General features: G+C 35.4%; 1 protein-coding gene and 1 long non-coding RNA gene across 3 annotated transcripts; both read left to right on the forward strand.

Annotated features, from left to right (window-relative positions):
- Positions 1-1,214: 1,214 nt before the first annotated feature.
- On the forward strand, positions 1,215-14,138 carry LOC135743119 (uncharacterized). Of its 2 annotated transcripts, none has more exons than XM_065260673.2 (15): positions 1,215-1,311; positions 1,527-1,585; positions 1,839-1,865; positions 4,013-4,417; positions 4,520-4,912; positions 4,995-5,066; positions 5,491-5,880; positions 6,351-6,764; positions 7,376-7,495; positions 7,572-7,756; positions 10,630-10,787; positions 12,085-12,330; positions 12,416-12,575; positions 12,846-12,948; positions 13,035-14,136. In XM_065260673.2, exons 2-15 carry the CDS (start codon positions 1,537-1,539, stop codon positions 13,130-13,132), a joined length of 2,820 nt encoding a protein of 939 aa, XP_065116745.1. In that variant the 5' UTR covers positions 1,215-1,311; positions 1,527-1,536; the 3' UTR covers positions 13,133-14,136. The 2 variants fall into 2 exon arrangements, with proteins under 2 accessions (XP_065116745.1, XP_065116747.1); XM_065260675.2 differs by having other exon boundaries at positions 1,239-1,311; positions 1,522-1,585; positions 13,035-14,138.
- Positions 14,139-15,831: 1,693 nt separating this feature from the next.
- On the forward strand, positions 15,832-19,685 carry LOC135757657 (uncharacterized). Its single transcript, XR_012336836.1, has 4 exons — positions 15,832-15,919; positions 16,556-16,629; positions 16,765-16,791; positions 19,297-19,685. It is a non-coding gene; the product is annotated as an uncharacterized lncRNA (long non-coding RNA).
- The last annotated feature ends 58 nt before the right edge of the window (positions 19,686-19,743 follow it).

Below are 19,743 nucleotides of genomic sequence, written 5' to 3' on the forward strand. Positions count from 1 at the left end.
CTCGTGGGCCTTTGTTTTTGTCTAATTATTAAAGTGTTTTCTGTTTACCTCCAACATTGCTTGCATTTGTGTTTATCTGTCTCCTGTCCCTGACATAGAGAAAATAATTGATCAATATATATCATTAATGGAGTCCTTCTCATAAAGGTTTTATATCTTCATATAAACTCACTGATTTTGAAAGTCATGATGTTAATGAATATTTTGATTTAAGTTTCTTTTACCCTTAAAATACTATCATGTTAACTCTAAATGTTTGTCTAATTTTTTTTCTCTTTCAGTCCTTAATATAGTTTAATCAGATTTAAATTTTTTATGATCATTAAATATAGTAAATAGTAAATACAATTTCCACCAATAAAGTCCACTCTTGCATTCATTCAACAGTCCGAAAACAGCATCATATTTATTTCATAATACTGTCATAAAATGATTTATTACTCACATGAAAGATATTGGGTGAAATATTTACTTGACAATTGCCTTTTGGTAAAATGAGTTCAGACTGTAACTAAGGAGTCTCTCTAATATATGTCAGTGTTTGGATAAAAAAAACATTTGTCTAAGGACAATTAAAAATAAAAAGCAATTATTCTGTCACAGTGATGAGTCATGAGTAAGTCTAAAGGAATCTTGATCAGCCAGCTTCATCGATTACCTGCCCGTAAAACTACATTGACTAATAACTGGAGCACAAACTTCAGGTCATGAACTTTTTTTAAAGCTGTTGTGCAGCATTTTAATTATTTCTTTTGTTGTAACCACATTTTCGTTTTGCTTTGAAATGATAATCGTACTCCATGAACTTTAACTACACAAAGTTACAACAAACGTTTCTTCTTCTCATTGCCAGTCTTCTGGCTAAAGCATTTTTTCATCTTTGGCTTCTTCATTGTGATGTTTTAAGGGGCCGCCATTTTCTATAAAGCTGCTTTGCATTCAAGAAAGCTATTAGGAATTTTTACGGGTTATTGTAGGTTCATACTGTAAACAGTTCAAATACTCCATACATGGTAAAGAATGTGGAAGTTTATGTGGAAACAACTTCATCATTTATTTAATTGCCTTCATTCATTTCATTAGCATTCACAATTGTTTATTTAAAGACTAAACATGAGGAAGCAAACTCTTTAAATGACACATCTTTCTCACCTGCAGAAAAAATATTTAAAGTATTGTTAAGTTTTTGGTTCCAGTGCTCCGCCCCTAACAAATGATTAAAGACCCAGACTAACTAAACAACTAAAACAACCCGTTTCAACTTCTGAAAAGAGAATCTTACTTTTCCTCTGCAGTAGCTCTTCATCTCAGGTAACAAATTCTCCATATTTTAGCCCATTTTTAAAAATATTTTAAAGGTCTATATTTTACCTATTATTAGGTAAAAACTATTAGTTTGTTAAAGAAAATACTGTTATGATATTGCATTACATTTCTATTTACAAATGTGCAGTAAAAATATCTTCTAAAAATTCTATATACCGATACAGTTTATACATTTTGTGTATGATGTGTTTTAAGTACAGGTTTGTCACAATGAGATTTTTAATCTCATTGTCTGTCTGCCTGCTGTTGTTGATTTATGGTGAGTGTTTTACACATCTTTAAATACATAATCTGTTTATACTTGAGAATAATACTATTTCATTTATGTATGTATAAGAAAAGAATTACATAAAAAACTTTTGTTCAAAGCTTATTAATTTATATGTAAGTACAGCACTTCTGCATTATTGCCTCCTTAAGACAATAATACATATATTTTCATCCACGCTTTGGATGAAAATATCTGCTTAATGTGCTTAAATGTAAATGTGAATATATTTTCTGCTTAACAGGTGAAATGATCAGTGGACAAACATCAGGTACTATCATCAATCTTCTACTTTGTGACATTCACTTCATCTTTTGTTTCCTTGTTCTCTTTCCTAAATGTCAACATTCTTGTTTAAATAAGGTTACAATCAGTAACTCTGTCATATTTTGTTGAGAATTATTTGTAAAAACTATAAATTTATATTTTTGTATTTATTTCTTTTTTTACCGTAGTAACACATTATTTCAGTGTTGTTACTTTTTTAAGGGTTGTTATATGTGGATGGAGGACCTTAATTCGAAACAATATAGTGATATGAAATTATATAGAATCATTTTAAAATTATATTAGGAATGTTTTTGTCTAAGCATAATTAGCTTTATATTATAACCTCTTCATAAACACAGAATCATGGTGTGAATAAGTTTGTTAGTTACAAGATGCTAAAAATAGCAAAAACATCTCTGGGCTATAATGGTTTAAAATTCTTTCAAGATATGATCAACAGTCACTGAAACGTTTAACTTATATTGCTGCAGGGGTGGAGGGGTGAGACTGCTTTCATCACTCACAGATTCTCACATTTCTTCTTTAAACTTGGCAGTCAGCCCAATATCACAACCAACTTCATCACTTACTTACATGTACCTAACTTTACCTAATATTTAGATTGTGGTTTCATTGATGGTATATAGTAAATCTTCATTCTGCTTTTCAAGCTTAATTTGCGTTCCCAACAAACAAGAATAAACTCATATTAAGTCATTCCCTGGAGCCCATTTTTGAAAAGTTGCCCACCAGCATTTTTTGTGATTTTCCCAAAAGTTTCACAATATGCCTTCCAGTAAAATTCTCTTTTAAAAATATAAAAACATAAAAAAATGTCAAATGAAAGAACAAAAACTTTAACAAACAAACGAAATGAAACATTTTTAAGAAAAAAATTCATCCTATCTACATATTTTTTTTCTGCTTATAAACTCTCAAATACAGTATGGGTATTTTTCATTATTATTATTATTATTATTTTTTGCAAAATGATGAAATAGTTGCATTTTTGTTAAGAATTTTTTTAGAGATCAGGTTCAGAATAATTAACAAAACATACATAGAGTTTAAAATGAGTAAATAACGTTTTGGCTTGGATCCGTCTAATGGATAATCGCGGTATTGCAGATTAACATAAAATTCTTCAGAAACATGTTTTTTATGCAAATGTTTTCTCTTAATTGACAAAATAGCTCGTCAATGGCAGGGAAAGAGTTAAGCATTTTAAACTTACAGTATATAGGTTGTGTTTGTTGGTATGTGTCAGCACAGGACGCATACATCTTGAGGCAGAGCGCACTTGCAAAGCTGTGAAAGGAGTTTTAGCTCTCATTTGAGGTTTATTAGTTAAAAGGTTTATGATAAAAGAGACGCTCACTTTTGACAAAATACGCGCAAGACACTAACTTAACACTAAACTCTGATTACACATGACATGTGAGTATCTAGCAAATGTGAGCGTCTCTTTTATCATAAACCCTTTCGATGTGTGCAGCAGGCTTGTATTTTGACATGACCCATGATGTACATGATTCACATGAAGCAACGAACACACATGACGAGCCACACACATAATGGGCTAAATACATGTTGTGACAAGCTTCCTGTCGTTAGCCCTCAAAAAAAAGTCAACGGCCGCCACTGATCTTTTTTAAAATAAGCTTTCTTTAGATTGAATGTGCCATTTTGCACCGTCATGTTTCTACAGCAGCCCTACACGAACAAAACGCTCTACAGAACGTGTTTCATCACTACGTTGTCTCAGACGACGACAAGTTTGTCCTGTGGTGGCTATCGTAGCTTCTCTATGCGTTTTGAAAAGGAGGGGTGAGCTATAGACTAAGTCGTTGGGTGCAATTTGCAATCTCACCACTAAAATTTACAAACAGCACTTTTAAGCAGTAAGTTTCAATATTTTTATCTTTCCCATGATCTGCGTTTTTGGCCTTGTCTTCCTCATTGTTCTGTAAAAAAATACATATATGAGTGATAGATTTATCATCAAAGTTGTAAAAACATAGAATAATATTTTATATGGTATAATAGACACACTAGACTAGGGTATAGTTGTATTTATTACTTATTTAGTGAATAAGTGTATGTCATTACATATTTTTGTACTTTTTACATTACACTCTTTTCTCTCAGTATCTACAACAGTCAGCTCTGACCCGTGCTATGATTATAACATCATTGATGAATATTGGAGAGACATACGGCTAAACCCACCCCAGGATCGTGACCACGATGACAGTCTTGTTGAGTGGAACGGCTGGTATCGACTGTATTTAAATGGAGAAAGTGCTCAGATGTCTGAATGGTGTGTGAGTTTAATGGGATGTGGTGGTGAAACTGCACTGTATCTCAGTGGTTCTCATCCACGGCTTGAGGATGGAGTGGTGACCCGTGAGGTTATTGGAGGTAATTTGTGGGAATACCGGTGTGGTCACTACAGCTCCAACCCCATCCAAGTCAAAGCCTGTCCAGGAGATTATTATGTTTATAAACTTGTAACACCAAATGTGTCACTCAACAAGCCTTCATACTGCGCAGGTAAAGTTTTGACTCTTTTTTACATTCACACGTGGCGTACTAATAATGATTAATACTAATAAATGCACTAATTATAAGTAACATATCTTTTCTTCATGTCAGTTGCTTTCAGCAGCATCAACAATGATCCCTGTTACAACTATGAGTCTCTGGATCGTCCCTGGAGAGCAACATCTGTAGGTGGATTGTACATTTGTGATGGTGATTTCTCCTGGAACGGCTGGTACAGACTTTATCATTATGGGATGAACATCCAAATGCCAGAGAGCTGTGTTTATGCATACAGTTGTAACACGGTCATTAGTCTGTCACTCAGTGGTCCTCATCCTCAGATAGAAGATGGGGTGGTGACCCGTGAGGTCTGTGGGGGGAATTTGTGGTATAGTTCCTGCTGTGATGTGAAGTCAGAACCAATCAGAATTAAAGCCTGTCCAGGAAATTACTATGTCTATGAACTTGTAAAACCATTAGACTTCTGTGCTGGATACTGCACAGGTACGACTTTTTCCATTGTCTAACTCTTTCAAGTGTTTTCTTAAAATTGCAGTGATATCTTAAAATTTCATATTTTCTTCAGATGTCAGCACCGTCTCTCAGACAGACTCCACAACAACTACAGCTATGATTACTGGATCCAGCATCACCATGAGTGGGTCTCCACAATATATCATGTTTATAGATTTATATTTAGATACAGTATATATACTGGTAAATGGCTACAAGAAACATCTCACTGAGGTTATTTTAGCCAAAGGGGGGACATTAGCTATTAGGGCATGGGGTGTCCTAACTTTCTTCTCAGCTAATGATGATACATTTTTTTTAAGTGAAAACAAACCAATGCTGTTGTTGTTTCATGCAGTCAAGTCACTTTAAAGCAAGATTGGCATGTTGACATTTCTTAATAAAAAACAACCAATCTCTAGTCAAGATAAATAATAGTAAGTTAAAATGACTTGTAAATCTGAGTTGATTTAAAAAAAAATTAAGACGGCAAATATTTTTTTACAATGCATGATACATACAATACAAGTTGGATCTCTTATTTAAATATTACTTCATTTTAATCTCAGGTGATCCATGCTCAAACTACAAAATACTGGACAACAACTGGAGAAACACACACAATGTACTGAATATGTTTGGATATATAAATGGACATGATGACACTCGTGTAAAATGGGACGGCTGGTATCGACTCTTCCTCAATGGATCGAGTGCTCAGATGCCCGAGTGGTGTGTTAATGTCATGACATGTGGAGGTTTCAGTTCTCTGTGGCTTGCTGGTTCTCACCCTAAAGTCGAAGATGGAGTTGTTACTCGTGATGTCCACGGCTCTTATTATTATGAGTGCAATTATTACACATCAAACCCAATCCAGGTCAAAGCTTGTCCTGGAAATTCTTATGTCTACAAATTCACCAGACCAAATCTAGCGATCCCACTGCCTAGCTATTGTGCAGGTACATTCATCCTGTTTAACTTCTTTATGTTTTATAATTAATTTTGTTGTAGGCATAATATATATGTAACAATTTAGCAGACTTGCTATAGATGTTATATGTTGAGATTAAAATAATTGTCATGGCATACAATGAAATTATGGTGCACTCAGGGACCAGACTCAATACCTGTAGGAATAAAGTAGATAAATATTTTCATCTATACACTCACGTTCATATTTTACGAACAGAATCTTAATTTACACTACATGAAAATATATAAAATTAGGAATAGTTGAGGTGCATATTTACGTGAATGTAGTATATCCCATTAGTAATATTGGCTATATTGCATCTAAATGAAATAATGTGCTCATAATGTTATTGCACATAAACGATTTTTGCATGTAAGGAGTTCGGGGGTGTGCAGTCCTGAATTAATGTAATCTGCATCCAGTCTACATTTATTAATGCACTTTTTTTTATAATAGTTGCTTTCAGCACTCCAAGTGTCGACCCGTGTTACAGCTACACCAGTCTGGATGAACCCTGGAGAGCCATTGATAATTCTGTAAATAACTATTACAACTACTACAACTACTACAATGGCATGTGTGATTATAATGTCGATTGGAACGGCTGGTACAGACTTTTCCTCAATGGTCAGAGTGCTCATATGCCGGAGTCGTGTGTAAGTCGAGGGATGTGTGGCACTTATGCCCCAATGTTCCTCAAAGATCCTCATCCACAGCTGGAAGATGGAGTGGTCAGACGATATGTCTGTTTGTCCTCATGGGACGGCTGCTGTCGTACTGAATCTCATGCCATACAAGTCAAAGCCTGTCCAGGAAACTACTACGTTTATGAGTTTGTCAAACCAATGGTCTGTGCTGCTTACTGTGCAGGTAGAGAATTTACTTCTTTTCACTTTAACTTTTCTGTTTGAAAACAAGTCCCATTGATATTAAATGTTTGTCTGATCCCTATATTCAGGCAACTTCACATCCTTGCAATCACAGACTTGAGAAAGTATTATAGTGATATCTCAGGATCATAACACTATAAAGGAAATATTATATATCTTAATATTAAATATCTTTACTAGTAATCATGAACCGAATAGCAACGTAAGCCAGTCATATCTCAGGAGCAAAACAGCCCAAACCTGTCAAATCTGGCAGTCTGGTTTAAGATGGATTAGTAGGCTGGTTTTAGAGTGGTTTTGGTTACTTCTTAGCTGGTTGTTTGGTCTTATCTGGTCCTCCTAGTCTGGTAAAGCTGGTGTTAGCTGATTTGATCTGGTGGGTCAGCTGGTGTCCAGTTAAGGCCAGCTTGAGCATCTAAAAAGTGGCCAAAGTCCCTCTGAAACCAGTTTGCTAAACTAGCTAAAACCAAACTGGGCAACATCTAAACCAGCCAAGCATTTTTTTTTTAAGTTGTGGGAATATAAACTATGCTAATTCAGGGGACCCAGAACCTGTGTGACATCATCTTTCTGCCTCTGTTCTCCTCTCAGCTCCTACTGATCCGTGTCCATCACTCAACTGTACTGAAGATGAATATTGTGGAGAGAGGAGCGGTGTTTACGGCTGTTTCTGCAAAGACAACCAAACCAGATCTGATCCTGACTCTTTTGGTTAGAATCATTTCTCAACAGTTTTGATAAAAACAACTTTATTTATTAATGCTGACAATCTGTTTTTATCTCTCAGATTTCTTTGAAACCTGTGAAAGCAGTACAGGATCAATATCTTTATCTCGCTGTCAGCTCTTTGAAGCTGGTTTTTCAGCAAGTGACCTACATCTCAATGATCCCAGCTGCAGAGGAATCATCCAGAACGGCCGAGTGGAGTTTAGTTTTGATAACAATGGACACACCTGTGGTACAAATCTTGTGGTATGACTCAATATCTATAGCTACCCAGTCTCACAAAGTTTCGTGATATAGTCACGTATTTTTTTGATTCTTTTTTCGTGCTATTATCACGAAATTTCGTCTTTTTTCGTGATCGTATAACGAATTCCTGTTTTCGTGTGATTATCACGTATTGGTTACTCAACTGCTTTTTCCTATTTTTAAACCATTGTCGCTTCGGTTTAGGGTTAGATTTGGTGCTTGCATTAGAAAGTCACTTTATATATTGGTTTATACTATTTTTTCTGATTTATTTTTTTATATGTCGCCTGGCGTTGGGGTTAGAGTTGGGTTTGGTTAGGGATGTCATTTTATGTAAATCTAACCCTAAACCGAAGCGACAATGGTAAGAAAATAGGACAAAACAGTTGAGTAACCAATACGTGATAATCACACGAAAACAGGAATTCGTTATACGATCACGAAAAAACACGAAATTTCGTGATAATAGCACGAAAAAAGAATAAAAAAAATACGTGACTATATAACGAAATTTCGTGAGACTGGGCTGCTGTAGTGATGGGTGATTTTATTAATTAATTAATACATTTATACAGATTATTTCAAATTATAAAACAGCCCGTTCTGGTGCTTAATTCTGATTGGTTGAAATGCGTTCTAAGTAAGGGTCTTGTATCACACTGTCGGGGCTTATTTCCCGATAACTACCGGCTGCCTCTACATTATCCCGCTTATTACACGGCTACTTGCCACATAAGAAAAAAACTGGACATGAATATGAATTTGAAACATTTTATTGGCATATTTGTTTTAAATTAAAAATTTTATCCTTCCGCGAAACTTTGCACAGATGCATAAAATGATCGTAATACCTTATCAAGATCCTCTGCTTCATACTTGTCTGTCTCCATTTTTTTCTCTTTTAGCCAGTCTTTGAGAAGTTTTAAAGCCCATTCTGTATTTTTTGTGTGTTGGCTTCGTAGCTGTCATGCTCTATTTTGTCAAGTTCAGTCTCAGTAAGCTCTCTGTGTCTTGTCGTTGTTCGTTCTTCTATCCACTGTTTAAATGTTTTGTTTTTTTCCGTATGTTAAAATGAATGTCAAACTTTTTCCATTCTTAATTGTGGTTGTCCAGTGTTTGTCACAAGATGGCGCCAAACAGTAATCTTTATTGGCGCGGAGCGATTTTAATCGTACAAGTAGTACCGGCTATGCGTTATTACATTTGGAGTGGTTATTATTTGAAAAGAACGAACCTGCAAATGTCTCAACTGACCAATCAGAATCAAGCATTCCAGAGAGCCGTGTAATAAGCCGTGATAAAATACCCCGGTAACCCCACGGTTCAGACCACATTACATAAGTATCACTGTGCCACTGTTGCTGCGTACTGATTTATGAAAATAAACACCAGAGTCTTTAATCATATTTTTAATTTGTCTACAATTGCACAATTAATGGCGATATCCAGATCTAAGTCCACTTCGCGTCATTCCTAACAACGCCCCTTAGCTGTTATAAAATGCACTGGTAACCCACTGCTTCTTGGGGCTTATTGTTTTATTAACATTTGTTAGTGATTTCCATTATTTTTAAATCGTGGTATCAATGTTTTGAATGAAGGTGAGTTAGATTTTTGAAACACTGCAGATGCCATCTGATTATGAAAGCAGGTTTTCCAGCATTGATCTAAAACTTACTAGGCACTTCTGGACAAATTGTTTGTGAATTATAATCAGTGGTCATATTTTACCAAAACGTTCAAGGGTAATGGTGTGGTCAAGGTTGTTTTTTGGTGTTTGGGAACTGGGGGTGTCTTAAAGCTAACCTTACACAATAATTACAACATTTGTCTTATGTTAAAACAGTTTTATTAAAATACTTTATGATTTATTAAAAACACACCATATATGATTTTTAAAATATCCAAAACTACTTCATGTGGTATTGCACAGATTGATAGATGTATGACATCAAACTAGACTTTTCGTCCCGTTGACTTCTATTCAGGTGCATGTGAATGAGTCAGGCTGAAAACGCACGTGCCACAATAATTTGCAGGTCGCTCCGTAGCAAAGTTCTTTGACCTGCAAATTCATATCACGATACGAATAGTTTGTGCCCATCAATATCAATAGAATCAATAGAACCTGCAGTAATAATACATACATGAAAGTTCACAAAATACAAAAGTACACTCTATAAAAGAATGTGTACTTTTTTACATATAGTTTTGTTTTATTCTATTTTACCCATCATGTTTTATTTGTGTTCAAATAAATAAGGGACAACACAAGATCTGTTAAAACAACACAAAGTGTGTTGTTTCAAAAATAGCACAGAGATGTGTCAAGTTAAGGACAACACATTAAATGTGTAGCTTGCATTATAATGTAACAGTTATAAAACTTTATTTCAATAGATCATTCATAAACATGATTTGTGATTCCTCTTGGATTGATGCATATTGACAGTGAAGACTGACTTCAACATTAAGCTGCCACCATTTTTTTGTTGTGTAGCGACCTCTAGTTGTTAAAATTACATGTTTAGCATCTGTGGTGAAAATCTAATTGGTAAAGCTCTACTTCCAATTCAGTATTGTGTCCTGCTCCCATGCACAGTGTAAATGCTCTAATATATTAACATGAGCGCCAAAAAAATATGCTGCAAACATGCAACTCAGGTGTGCATTGTAAAACCATCAGCTATGTGTCTGGATATGCAGAATGTTGCATCTATGTACACAATCACTGGTGAATTTGCATATTCATAGATCAGTGTATATTAAATGATATATTAAATATATAAAACCACCATACATTGCTTCATATTTTTAATATTAAAATTATTTTTTGATTGATTTGTATTAATAATTATGTTTGTGTTCCACAGGCCAATGGCACTCATATCATCTATGAGAACTTTATTCTGAGTGGACAACAATCATCTGGAGACATCATCAGCAGAGAGAGAAATCTGAAGTTATCTTTCAGCTGTGCTTACCCCCAAACCCAAACACTTTCTATGATAGAAATCAACCCACTGGAGAGGTGAGACTCTATATCTACTGGCTAGACATATAAAAGACAGTCAGTATTCACCTAAAGAATTATTAGGAACACCTGTTCAATTTCTCATTAATGGAATTATCTAATCAACCAATCACATGGCAGTTGCTTCAATGCATTTAGGGGTGTGGTCCGGGTCAAGACAATCTCCTGAACTCCAAACTGAATGTCAGAATGGGAAAGTTTTTCAGCGTGGCATGGTTGTTGGTGTCAGACGGGCCGGTTTGAGTATTTCACAATCTGCTCAGTTACTGGGATTTTCACGCACAACCATTTCTAGGGTTTACAAAGAATGCTGTGAAGAGGCGAAGACATCCAGTGTGCGGCAGTCCTGTGGGCGAAAATGCCTTGTTGATGCTAGAGGTCAGAGTGATTTAAGTCAATAGAAGAGCAACTTTGACTGAAATAACCACTCGTTACAACCGAGGTATGCAGCAGAGCATTTGTGAAGCCACAAAACGCACAACCTTGAGGCGGATGGGCTACAACAGCAGAAGACCCCACCGGGTACCACTCATCTCCACTACAAATAGGAAAAAGAGGCTACAATTTGCACAAGCTCACTAAAATTGGACAGTTGAAGACTGGAAAAATGTTGCCTGGTCAGATGAGTCTCGATTTCTGTTGAGACATTCAGATAATAGAGTCAGAATTTTGCATAAACAGAATGAGAACATGGATCCATCATGTCTTGTTACCACTGTGCAGGCTGGTGGTGGGGGTGTAATGGTGTGGGGGATGTTTTCTTGGCACACTTTAGGCCCCTTAGTGCCAATTGGGCATTGTTTAAATGCCACAGCCTACCTGAGCATTGTTTCTGACCATGTCCATCCCTTTATGAGCACCATGTACCCATCCTCTGATGGCTACTTCCAGTAGGATAATGCACCATGTCATAAAGCTTGAATTTCAAATTGGTTTCTTAAATATGACAATGAGTTCACTGTACTAAAACGGCCCCCACAGTCACCAGATCTCAACACAATAGAGAATCTTTGGGGTCTGGTGGAACGGGAGCTTTGTGCCCTGGATGTGCATCCCACAAATCTCCATCAACTGCAAGATGCTATCCTATCAATACGGGCCAACATTTCTAAAGAATGCTTTCAGCACCTTGTTGAATCAATGCCACATACAGTAGAATTAAAGCAGTTCTGAAGGAGAAAGGGGTCAAACACAGTATTAGTATGGTGTTTCTAATAATCCTTAAGGGTTAGTGTAGAAGAATGACACACGACTATATCGCATTATAACTGATCCTATGTTGTTATTTTCCCAGTGTTGTGCACCAGACCCTTCCTGCTGGTCAAGGGATGTATCAGGTCCGAATGATCCCATATGAGGACGTTGGGTTCTCTCAGCCCTTCAATGGTAGTGTGGATGCAGAACTCAACCAGGAGATTTTTGTTGAGGTTCGTGTTGATGGGGTTGACAGTCGACAGTTGGTGACAGTGATTGACACATGTTGGGCTACACCTGTGAATGATCCAGATTACAGTCTGCGCTGGGATCTCATCACTGGAGAGTAAGAGACAAACATTTCTTTGTGTTTGCTGTAACGTCTTTAAAGACATTTAAAGGGTTAAATAAATAATCCTCCTTATCCTCAGGTGTCCAAATCCACATGATAACACAGTGAAGATTCTTCAGAACGGTGTCTCAACATCCAGCCGTTTCTCCTTCAGGATGTTTGTCTTCAGCGTAGACTCCATTAAAGTTTACCTGCACTGTGCTGTTCATCTTTGTTTGGCAAACAATAACTGCACAACTGTGAGTTTATAAACTTCAACAGAACTTATGTACTGTAATGCTTCTGATGCTGAGTAAATTACATAAAAGTGAAAAAAAATGTAACATTAAACATTACTTGTTTTATGTAGTAATGTTTATGTTTGCTCTTAATATGGTGAGCCACAAATGGATAATGTTTTCTCTCTCTCTCTCTCTCTCTCTCTCTCTCTCTCTCTCTCTCTCTCTCTCTCTCTCTCTCTCTCTCTCTCTCTCTCTCTCTATCTATCTATCTATCTATCTATCTCTCAGTCCTGTGTATCTGGGTATCATCAGAGGTCCCGCAGGTCTCTGGATTTCCATGCCAGTTCCTCCATATCCATGGGTCCTCTGATTGGGTCTGATGGAAACACAGGTGAAGATTTCAGATGATTTTTTCTTTATTTATTTTATCTGTGGATTAATAACATTTCACTGTTACATTATATTTCCTCCTCACAGGTATCTCAAATCAAATAGGGACGTCTGTGGCTTCATGTTTGTGTAGTTCTCTGATGGTGTTGCTTGTTTCTCTGAGTTTTCTTCCCTTCCTTCAGTAGATTTCTACAAAATACAGAACAAACTTTTATATGCATATCATCTAATCTCATTTAATAAATTCTTGCCTTATTAAAACTGTCTAGATTTTTTATTTTGTAACTAAGCTCATTGCTTATATTCATCGATAATGACTTATAAGGATTATAATAATTATTATTTTACAAAAAATAACCTTATAGTTTTTTTAAAGATGAATTGCAGGAATAAAGATCATCAGACTCATGTTAATTGACTTCATGCAAAAACAGAAAATCTCAAAAGATTTTGCTGAAGTTCTGTGAAAGATAAATATGTGTATTATAATATCAGTTTATGCAAATCTATTCTAACTGATGAATTGATGTGGTGATATTTTTGTAATACTAAATAATAAAAGATTAGTAAGTGGAGAAGTTATTGTTGCAAAGAAAATATTCTGGCACTGTCATGTACTTGGACATGAGAAATGTTGACTAACCAGTTAAACCCTATTTTCAGTCACTGATAAGCACAAGTTTCTAAAAATAACTGTATATTTGTTTCCTTCTTGTTTTGTTCTTCTCATCAGCTACGATATCTTAAAAAAAAATATTTTCTTTCTGTGCATTTGCTGATTAAGTTCAACTTTATAAGATATAATGCAGCAATAAAAATAGCCTCCAGCATATTCATAAATCACATATTTTTAAATAACAGATTATGTGAACTATATTTAAGCATTTAAAAAATGTTTAAAATATAAAGGCGGTGTTGTTTAAATAGCATTGCACTCTTTCCAGTGAGATACACGCAAAACAGATTAGTCAACAAATCTTTCAAATAGCTTTGACTAATTATAAAACAATGCACAAAAATAATTTAAGAGTGATGTTTGAGATATCAAAGTTTATACTGCCTTTTATTAAAATATTCAGTAAAGAAATGTAATTTAACATTAATAGATAATGCACTCTGTATTCAAGATGCCATAGATGTAAGGTGAATGTAAGGTTAAAAAATATTAGTATTATTTACTGTGTTTATGATTGTTACTCTGTATTTGTGCAGTGAATGTTAAAAAAAGAATTGTGCATGAAAAGTGCATGAAACTTTTGACAGTATTAGAATGTTGATAAAGTGGAAAATCCCTAAATAGTGAACATATGGCAGAATATGCAGTATGTATTTCTTTAAATAAAAAAGTTTCTATAGATGTCTGATAAATGAATGATTACAAATTATAAACAATTATAAATCTTAAATGCAACATAATTTTTGTATAGTACTTTGTGTTTAAAAACAATTTGAAAAACATTGATAGATAGATCAAACATAAAATCCTAGATACAAGATATTCTGTGAAAAATATAACATTGATATCTTTAATATAGACTGAGTAAGATCATGCAGAAGATAAACAATTTAAGTGAAATCAATGACTGAAATCAAACTTCGATAATCAGTCAGGGTCCCATATTTGGCTTGGTGACATTTAGCAAAAACATGCATCTTTGGCTCGTTCATTGGACCATTACCTGTAAAGCTGCTTTAAAATAATGTTTTTTTATTATTAAAGATATGATAAAATTATGTCATTATGGGGTGGTTTCCTGGAAGGGCTTATCCTAGTCCCAGACTAAAATGCATATTTGAGATGCCTTAGTTTTAAAAACACCTTGAACTGACATCTTATCAATGGCCTTGTTTTTTCTGAAGATGCACATGCAGTATTGTTTTTTGTAAGGTAAACTACTGAAATTCCCTAACCTGAATTAATCCATGTCTGGGAAACAGCGCCTAATGCCTGGTTCACACGGCAGGATAATTAGGCCGATTTTAGCCCCGATTCACCCCTTCCGACAATCTTAAGGATGCTCCGATAATCGTAAAATAAACTGATCAGATATTCTTGCCGTGTGTGGTGTGTTTAGACTGCTCACGTCTACTCGGAAGCACCTCGGGACCGCTCCGATCTCAAATCGGGGATATCCAACATGTTGGATTTTTTTGGCCCGATTTCTTCTCGTGTGTGGTGTCTCCCGGGGACAAACGAGCATGCAGCCTGTGGACTGTGACGTGTAGCCAATCAGAAAGCGAGGTGACGAGGAAGCGAGGATGTACCGGTGTCATGTAAACAAAATCACGGGTCACAACAACTCACCTCCATATCATGATGAAGCAAGTATAGTCCATGCTCGCGTTGTCTTGTCTCCACTTCTTTGACCATCGCCTTTTCTTTTGAGAACGTTTTTTTTTTCGGATAAAAACAAACTGCAAACTATCGCCACAGCATCCTCTTCGTCCGCCATGATTGTTTACTCTGAAATCACGTTTGATCTCGAGAGATTTTGCGAGATTTACCGTCTGACCTGGGACTGCTCGGGAGTCAAATCGGTTCGTGTGTGATGTGTTGATTTTGCCATGTGGCGGCGCACCACTAACTGTACGACCAAAACTGTTAGACCCGCGATGTTTTATCGCCGTGTGTGGGGTCTCTCAGAGTTGGAAAATCGGCCGACGATTTTAAATTCGTCCCGTCTGGTGGAGCCTTAAGGTAATGTAGCCCGATAGCCTTCATTGCTAAAAACTGATATAAACTTAACTTCATAATTTAACTGTCATCAGTCCATCTTTTCAAATCTATTCATGCAAAAAGCAAGTGAATGAGGAAGCAAAGTGTTCAAGTAAACAAATGTTTTCATGTCACGTGAAGACAAACTAGTTTACAGTATGATAAAGAGACGACTTCTGGTTCCAGTAAAGCACTTCAACTGCACATGGAGGACAGAAAATCCTTGAATTTGCTCTGCGGTAACATTTAATCTCAGGTAATGTTAAGAATAATTTTTTTGTAAATATTTTATTTAAATATTAAAATATATAGCAAATAATTAAAATTTAAATACATAAAAACATGTTTAGACACATTCAGGGCTTTGAACCAGAATTTTTTCCCAATTGGTTCATTCTGAACAGAAACAGTATTTTAACAACCCTAAAATTAATGTTCCTAAACCGGTTAGAACAAAAAAATTCGAACCGTGGGTCGTGATCTGTATGGATCACGGATCAACTGCGTTACACCACTAATTAGTAAAAAACAAACATCTTGAGACACTTGGTTGCCTACAATATTGACCTCTTATGATTGAGCATTAGAGACTTGGGCTTAAGCTACTTGCTGGTGGAAGTTTTTTATTTCTCTGATGACTCAACGACGACCGGAAGTGAACTTCATTAAGAATTGCACAGAAATCTTGTCGAAGAACTAAAAAAATAACGGCATTATCCGGTTACCATTATTTTAAATAAACGTTTCTGTTCCAGAACATATATATATTTTAGTTTCTGTTCCTTGCAAAACATCAAAAGTTTCTGGTTTTTGTTTTCGTTACGTGAGCCGGTTCAAAGCCTTTGATGCATTTAATATATATGTGCAGTATATGTACATCATTTGTGTGCAGGTGCAGGAGTTGCAGGTTTGTCACAATGAGGATTTTAATCTCATTGTCTGTGTGTCTGCTGTTGTTGATTTGTGGTGAGTGTTTAACACATCTTTAAATACACAACTGAAGACCCAGTGTTGTGATGTAGAAAGACACTGTAATAATAAATGTGAAGGGACTAGCATTTCCAGACATTAAATCATTGTGGTTATATTTGTGTTTAACAGGTGGAATTATCAATGGAGAAACATCAGGTACTGTAATCAATCTTCTACTTCATATAATCTTTACTGTAATAACATTTACTTCTTTTTAATGATCCCTTGCTTTCTGTTACTACAGACTATTACTTGTAAAGAGTATAAAACATGGATATTTTTATGGACTCACAGTCTCTGATTTTACAACATTGTCTGTTTTTGGTATACTTAGAAACTGAGGTTACACACGGAACGGATAAAAATAAATAAGTGCAGTACTGAAAAAAAATTCTTCTTGTTAAAATCTTTCTAGGAACAAATTCCAAAGTACAGCGAACATTTCAGTACTGAAAGACATAGCAAACATTGCTGCAAGTGCAGATAAGAATTTTAACTGGACACATTCCCATGACACGGCTCTGTACATCACGTACACTGTAAAAATGGTTATGTTTCTTAGTAGATTTAACGAAATAAAATCACTAAACTATATAAAAAATGTATTCTTGTTTATTAAACACAATTTGAGTTTAAATAAAATAGAATTGTGAGTAATCGGAATAATTTAAATTCAACTTTGTAAGAAGGAAATTAACTTAATAAGTTTGTGTTCAACCTACATTATAATGTTTTTGGTAGATATAACTAACTAGGCATTGGACTTGTAGTTCATGCTTTGCATGGGACGGGATTTGAAAAGTAAAATTTGAAACTTAACTAGAAATAAACACTTTTTTAAAAGTTTAATGTGCATGTACCTTTGATATTTAAAGAGTTTTGTAGTTACCATCATTCAGAAGAGTGCTGCTTGTGTTTAGACTGTAGGTGACACAAGGAAAATCAGGATGTGTGTTAATTCACTCAACTGTGCTAATGCCAGTCTCTTCTTACTTGCTCATTATAATGTGGTACAGTATATATTTATATGTAAAGAAAAGCATTAATTTTACATGATTAAATCAGGAAGATTCCATTAAAGAAGTAAGCCTAAAAAAGTGTTTTTTAACGTGTGTTCCCTGGGTTCGAACCTATGACCTTTTGCGCTGCTAAACACTTTCATGAGTTTTCATTTGTATTAAATGTCTTTTAAGAGAAACTTTTGCTCCAAAATGACTAATTTGATGCAATACAAATACAAATCCAATAGATGGTAACATACTCTCATAATTTTACTGTTGCATAGGGTGTTTTTCATTATAACATAAATGTGTCTAAAAACATAATTTTGCCTTACAGTAAAAGTCATAATGAACTGGATGATTTTTTGTCATATGGGTTGTAAAATTAGAAATGTATTTGTTGCCCCAGCAATACATTTTGAAATATTTGTTAATGTATGAAAGTAAAAAAACTAAATATATTTGCAAAATGTAACATTAATATAAAATATTTTTTTAATATTTATTATATAGTTTTTGGCCGTATGCCCAAATTGATTCGTTTCTTGCAATGTTTTTGCAACGTGTGCATAGAATTGAGAGTGATTTGAGGCTATTAAGGATACAATTCATGCGTCCATCAAAAGAGGTTGCCTTAGAAGCATCCTTCGACTTGAGATGTCTTTCGATGATGACAATGGCAGCCGAGATATGCAGGACGCATCCTCCCGTTTGAGAAACACCCACACTGTAAAAAATGTAGCATTTTTTGTCAAATCAACATATATTTTTATATTACTTTAACTTAAAAAAATAAGTTAGAACATTTCAACTTGTTTATATAAGTTATGTCAACTTTTTTAAGTCAAAACTTAAAATAGTAGGTTAAATTTACTTGTAAAACCAAGTTTTGCTTTTTTTACTTTATGTCAGTGCATTGACATGAAGAGCTAAAAATTAAGCACGTAGATTAATGTCACATGTTTAACCCAGAATCAATGGACAGCAAAATACTTCTTTAGCATTTGACAGAAGTCAATGTGTCTAAATTGCCAAGAAAGTAGCGTGTTTGGATGAGAAGTATATACCATTCCGACTCCCTATTGGTTTATAAGCGATCCATCACACGTGACGCAAATCATGTCACACTTCAGCAAGGAGGACATATTGGATTGTTACTCAAAAAAACATTATTTCTTAAAAGTTATTATTTCTCCACTACTGGCTCATTTAATGTTTTTGCATTGTTCTAAAATGCATTCATTTGCAGTTGGCAGTGCGGCTAAAACAGGTCGTCTAGTGAAGTGGTTCTGAAACTGGGGTCCGGGGCCCCCAGGGGGGCCGCAAGATGGTGCCAGGGGGGCCTCAGTTTTATGACATTTTATAAAATACATTAATTTATCATGAATTCTGTTTAATTAAACCTAAAAAAAGGCTACTAACCAACAGCACTACTTTGTATAACTTAATATGTTTTGTTTCATTAAAATGTTACATTTTAGAACAGTTTTTTAGTCATAAATTGGGGGGGGGGGCGGGCGAAGGAATGTACCGTACACAAGGGGGCCGATTCTCTTATTTTTGTTTCTGTTGACCAGGTGAGGTGCTGTTTTTTTCTGTCACCACCTTGTCATCAATCCTCTAACGGTGCTTTTACTAACACCTCTTTTCTTCATGATAGTTGACTTCAGCAGCATCATTGATGATCCCTGTTACAACTATGAGTCTCTGGATCGTCCCTGGAGAGCAACAACTGAAAGTGATTTGAGGCTTTGTGACAGCGATTTCTACTGGAATGGCTGGTACAGACTTTAACATTATGGGATGAACATCCAAATGCCAGAGAGCTGTGTTGATCCATTCAGATGTAATGCAGGCTTCGGTCTGTGGCTCAATGGTTCTCACCCTCAGATAGAAGATGGGGTGGTGACCCGTGAGGTCTGTGCGGCTAATTATATGGGTAGTTGCTGTGATGTAGAGTACGAACCCATCAGAGTTAAAGCCTGTCCAGGAAATTACTACGTCTATGAACTTGTGAATCCATACAATTCAGGTCTATACTATTGTTCAGGATACAGGTAAACAGGTAAAGCTTTTCTTTTAAGTCTTCTTGTCAAGTGTTTAAAAA

The sequence above is a fragment of the Paramisgurnus dabryanus genome, chromosome 1 (assembly GCF_030506205.2).
Source record: "Paramisgurnus dabryanus chromosome 1, PD_genome_1.1, whole genome shotgun sequence".
Classification (NCBI taxonomy): Eukaryota; Metazoa; Chordata; class Actinopteri; order Cypriniformes; family Cobitidae; genus Paramisgurnus; species Paramisgurnus dabryanus.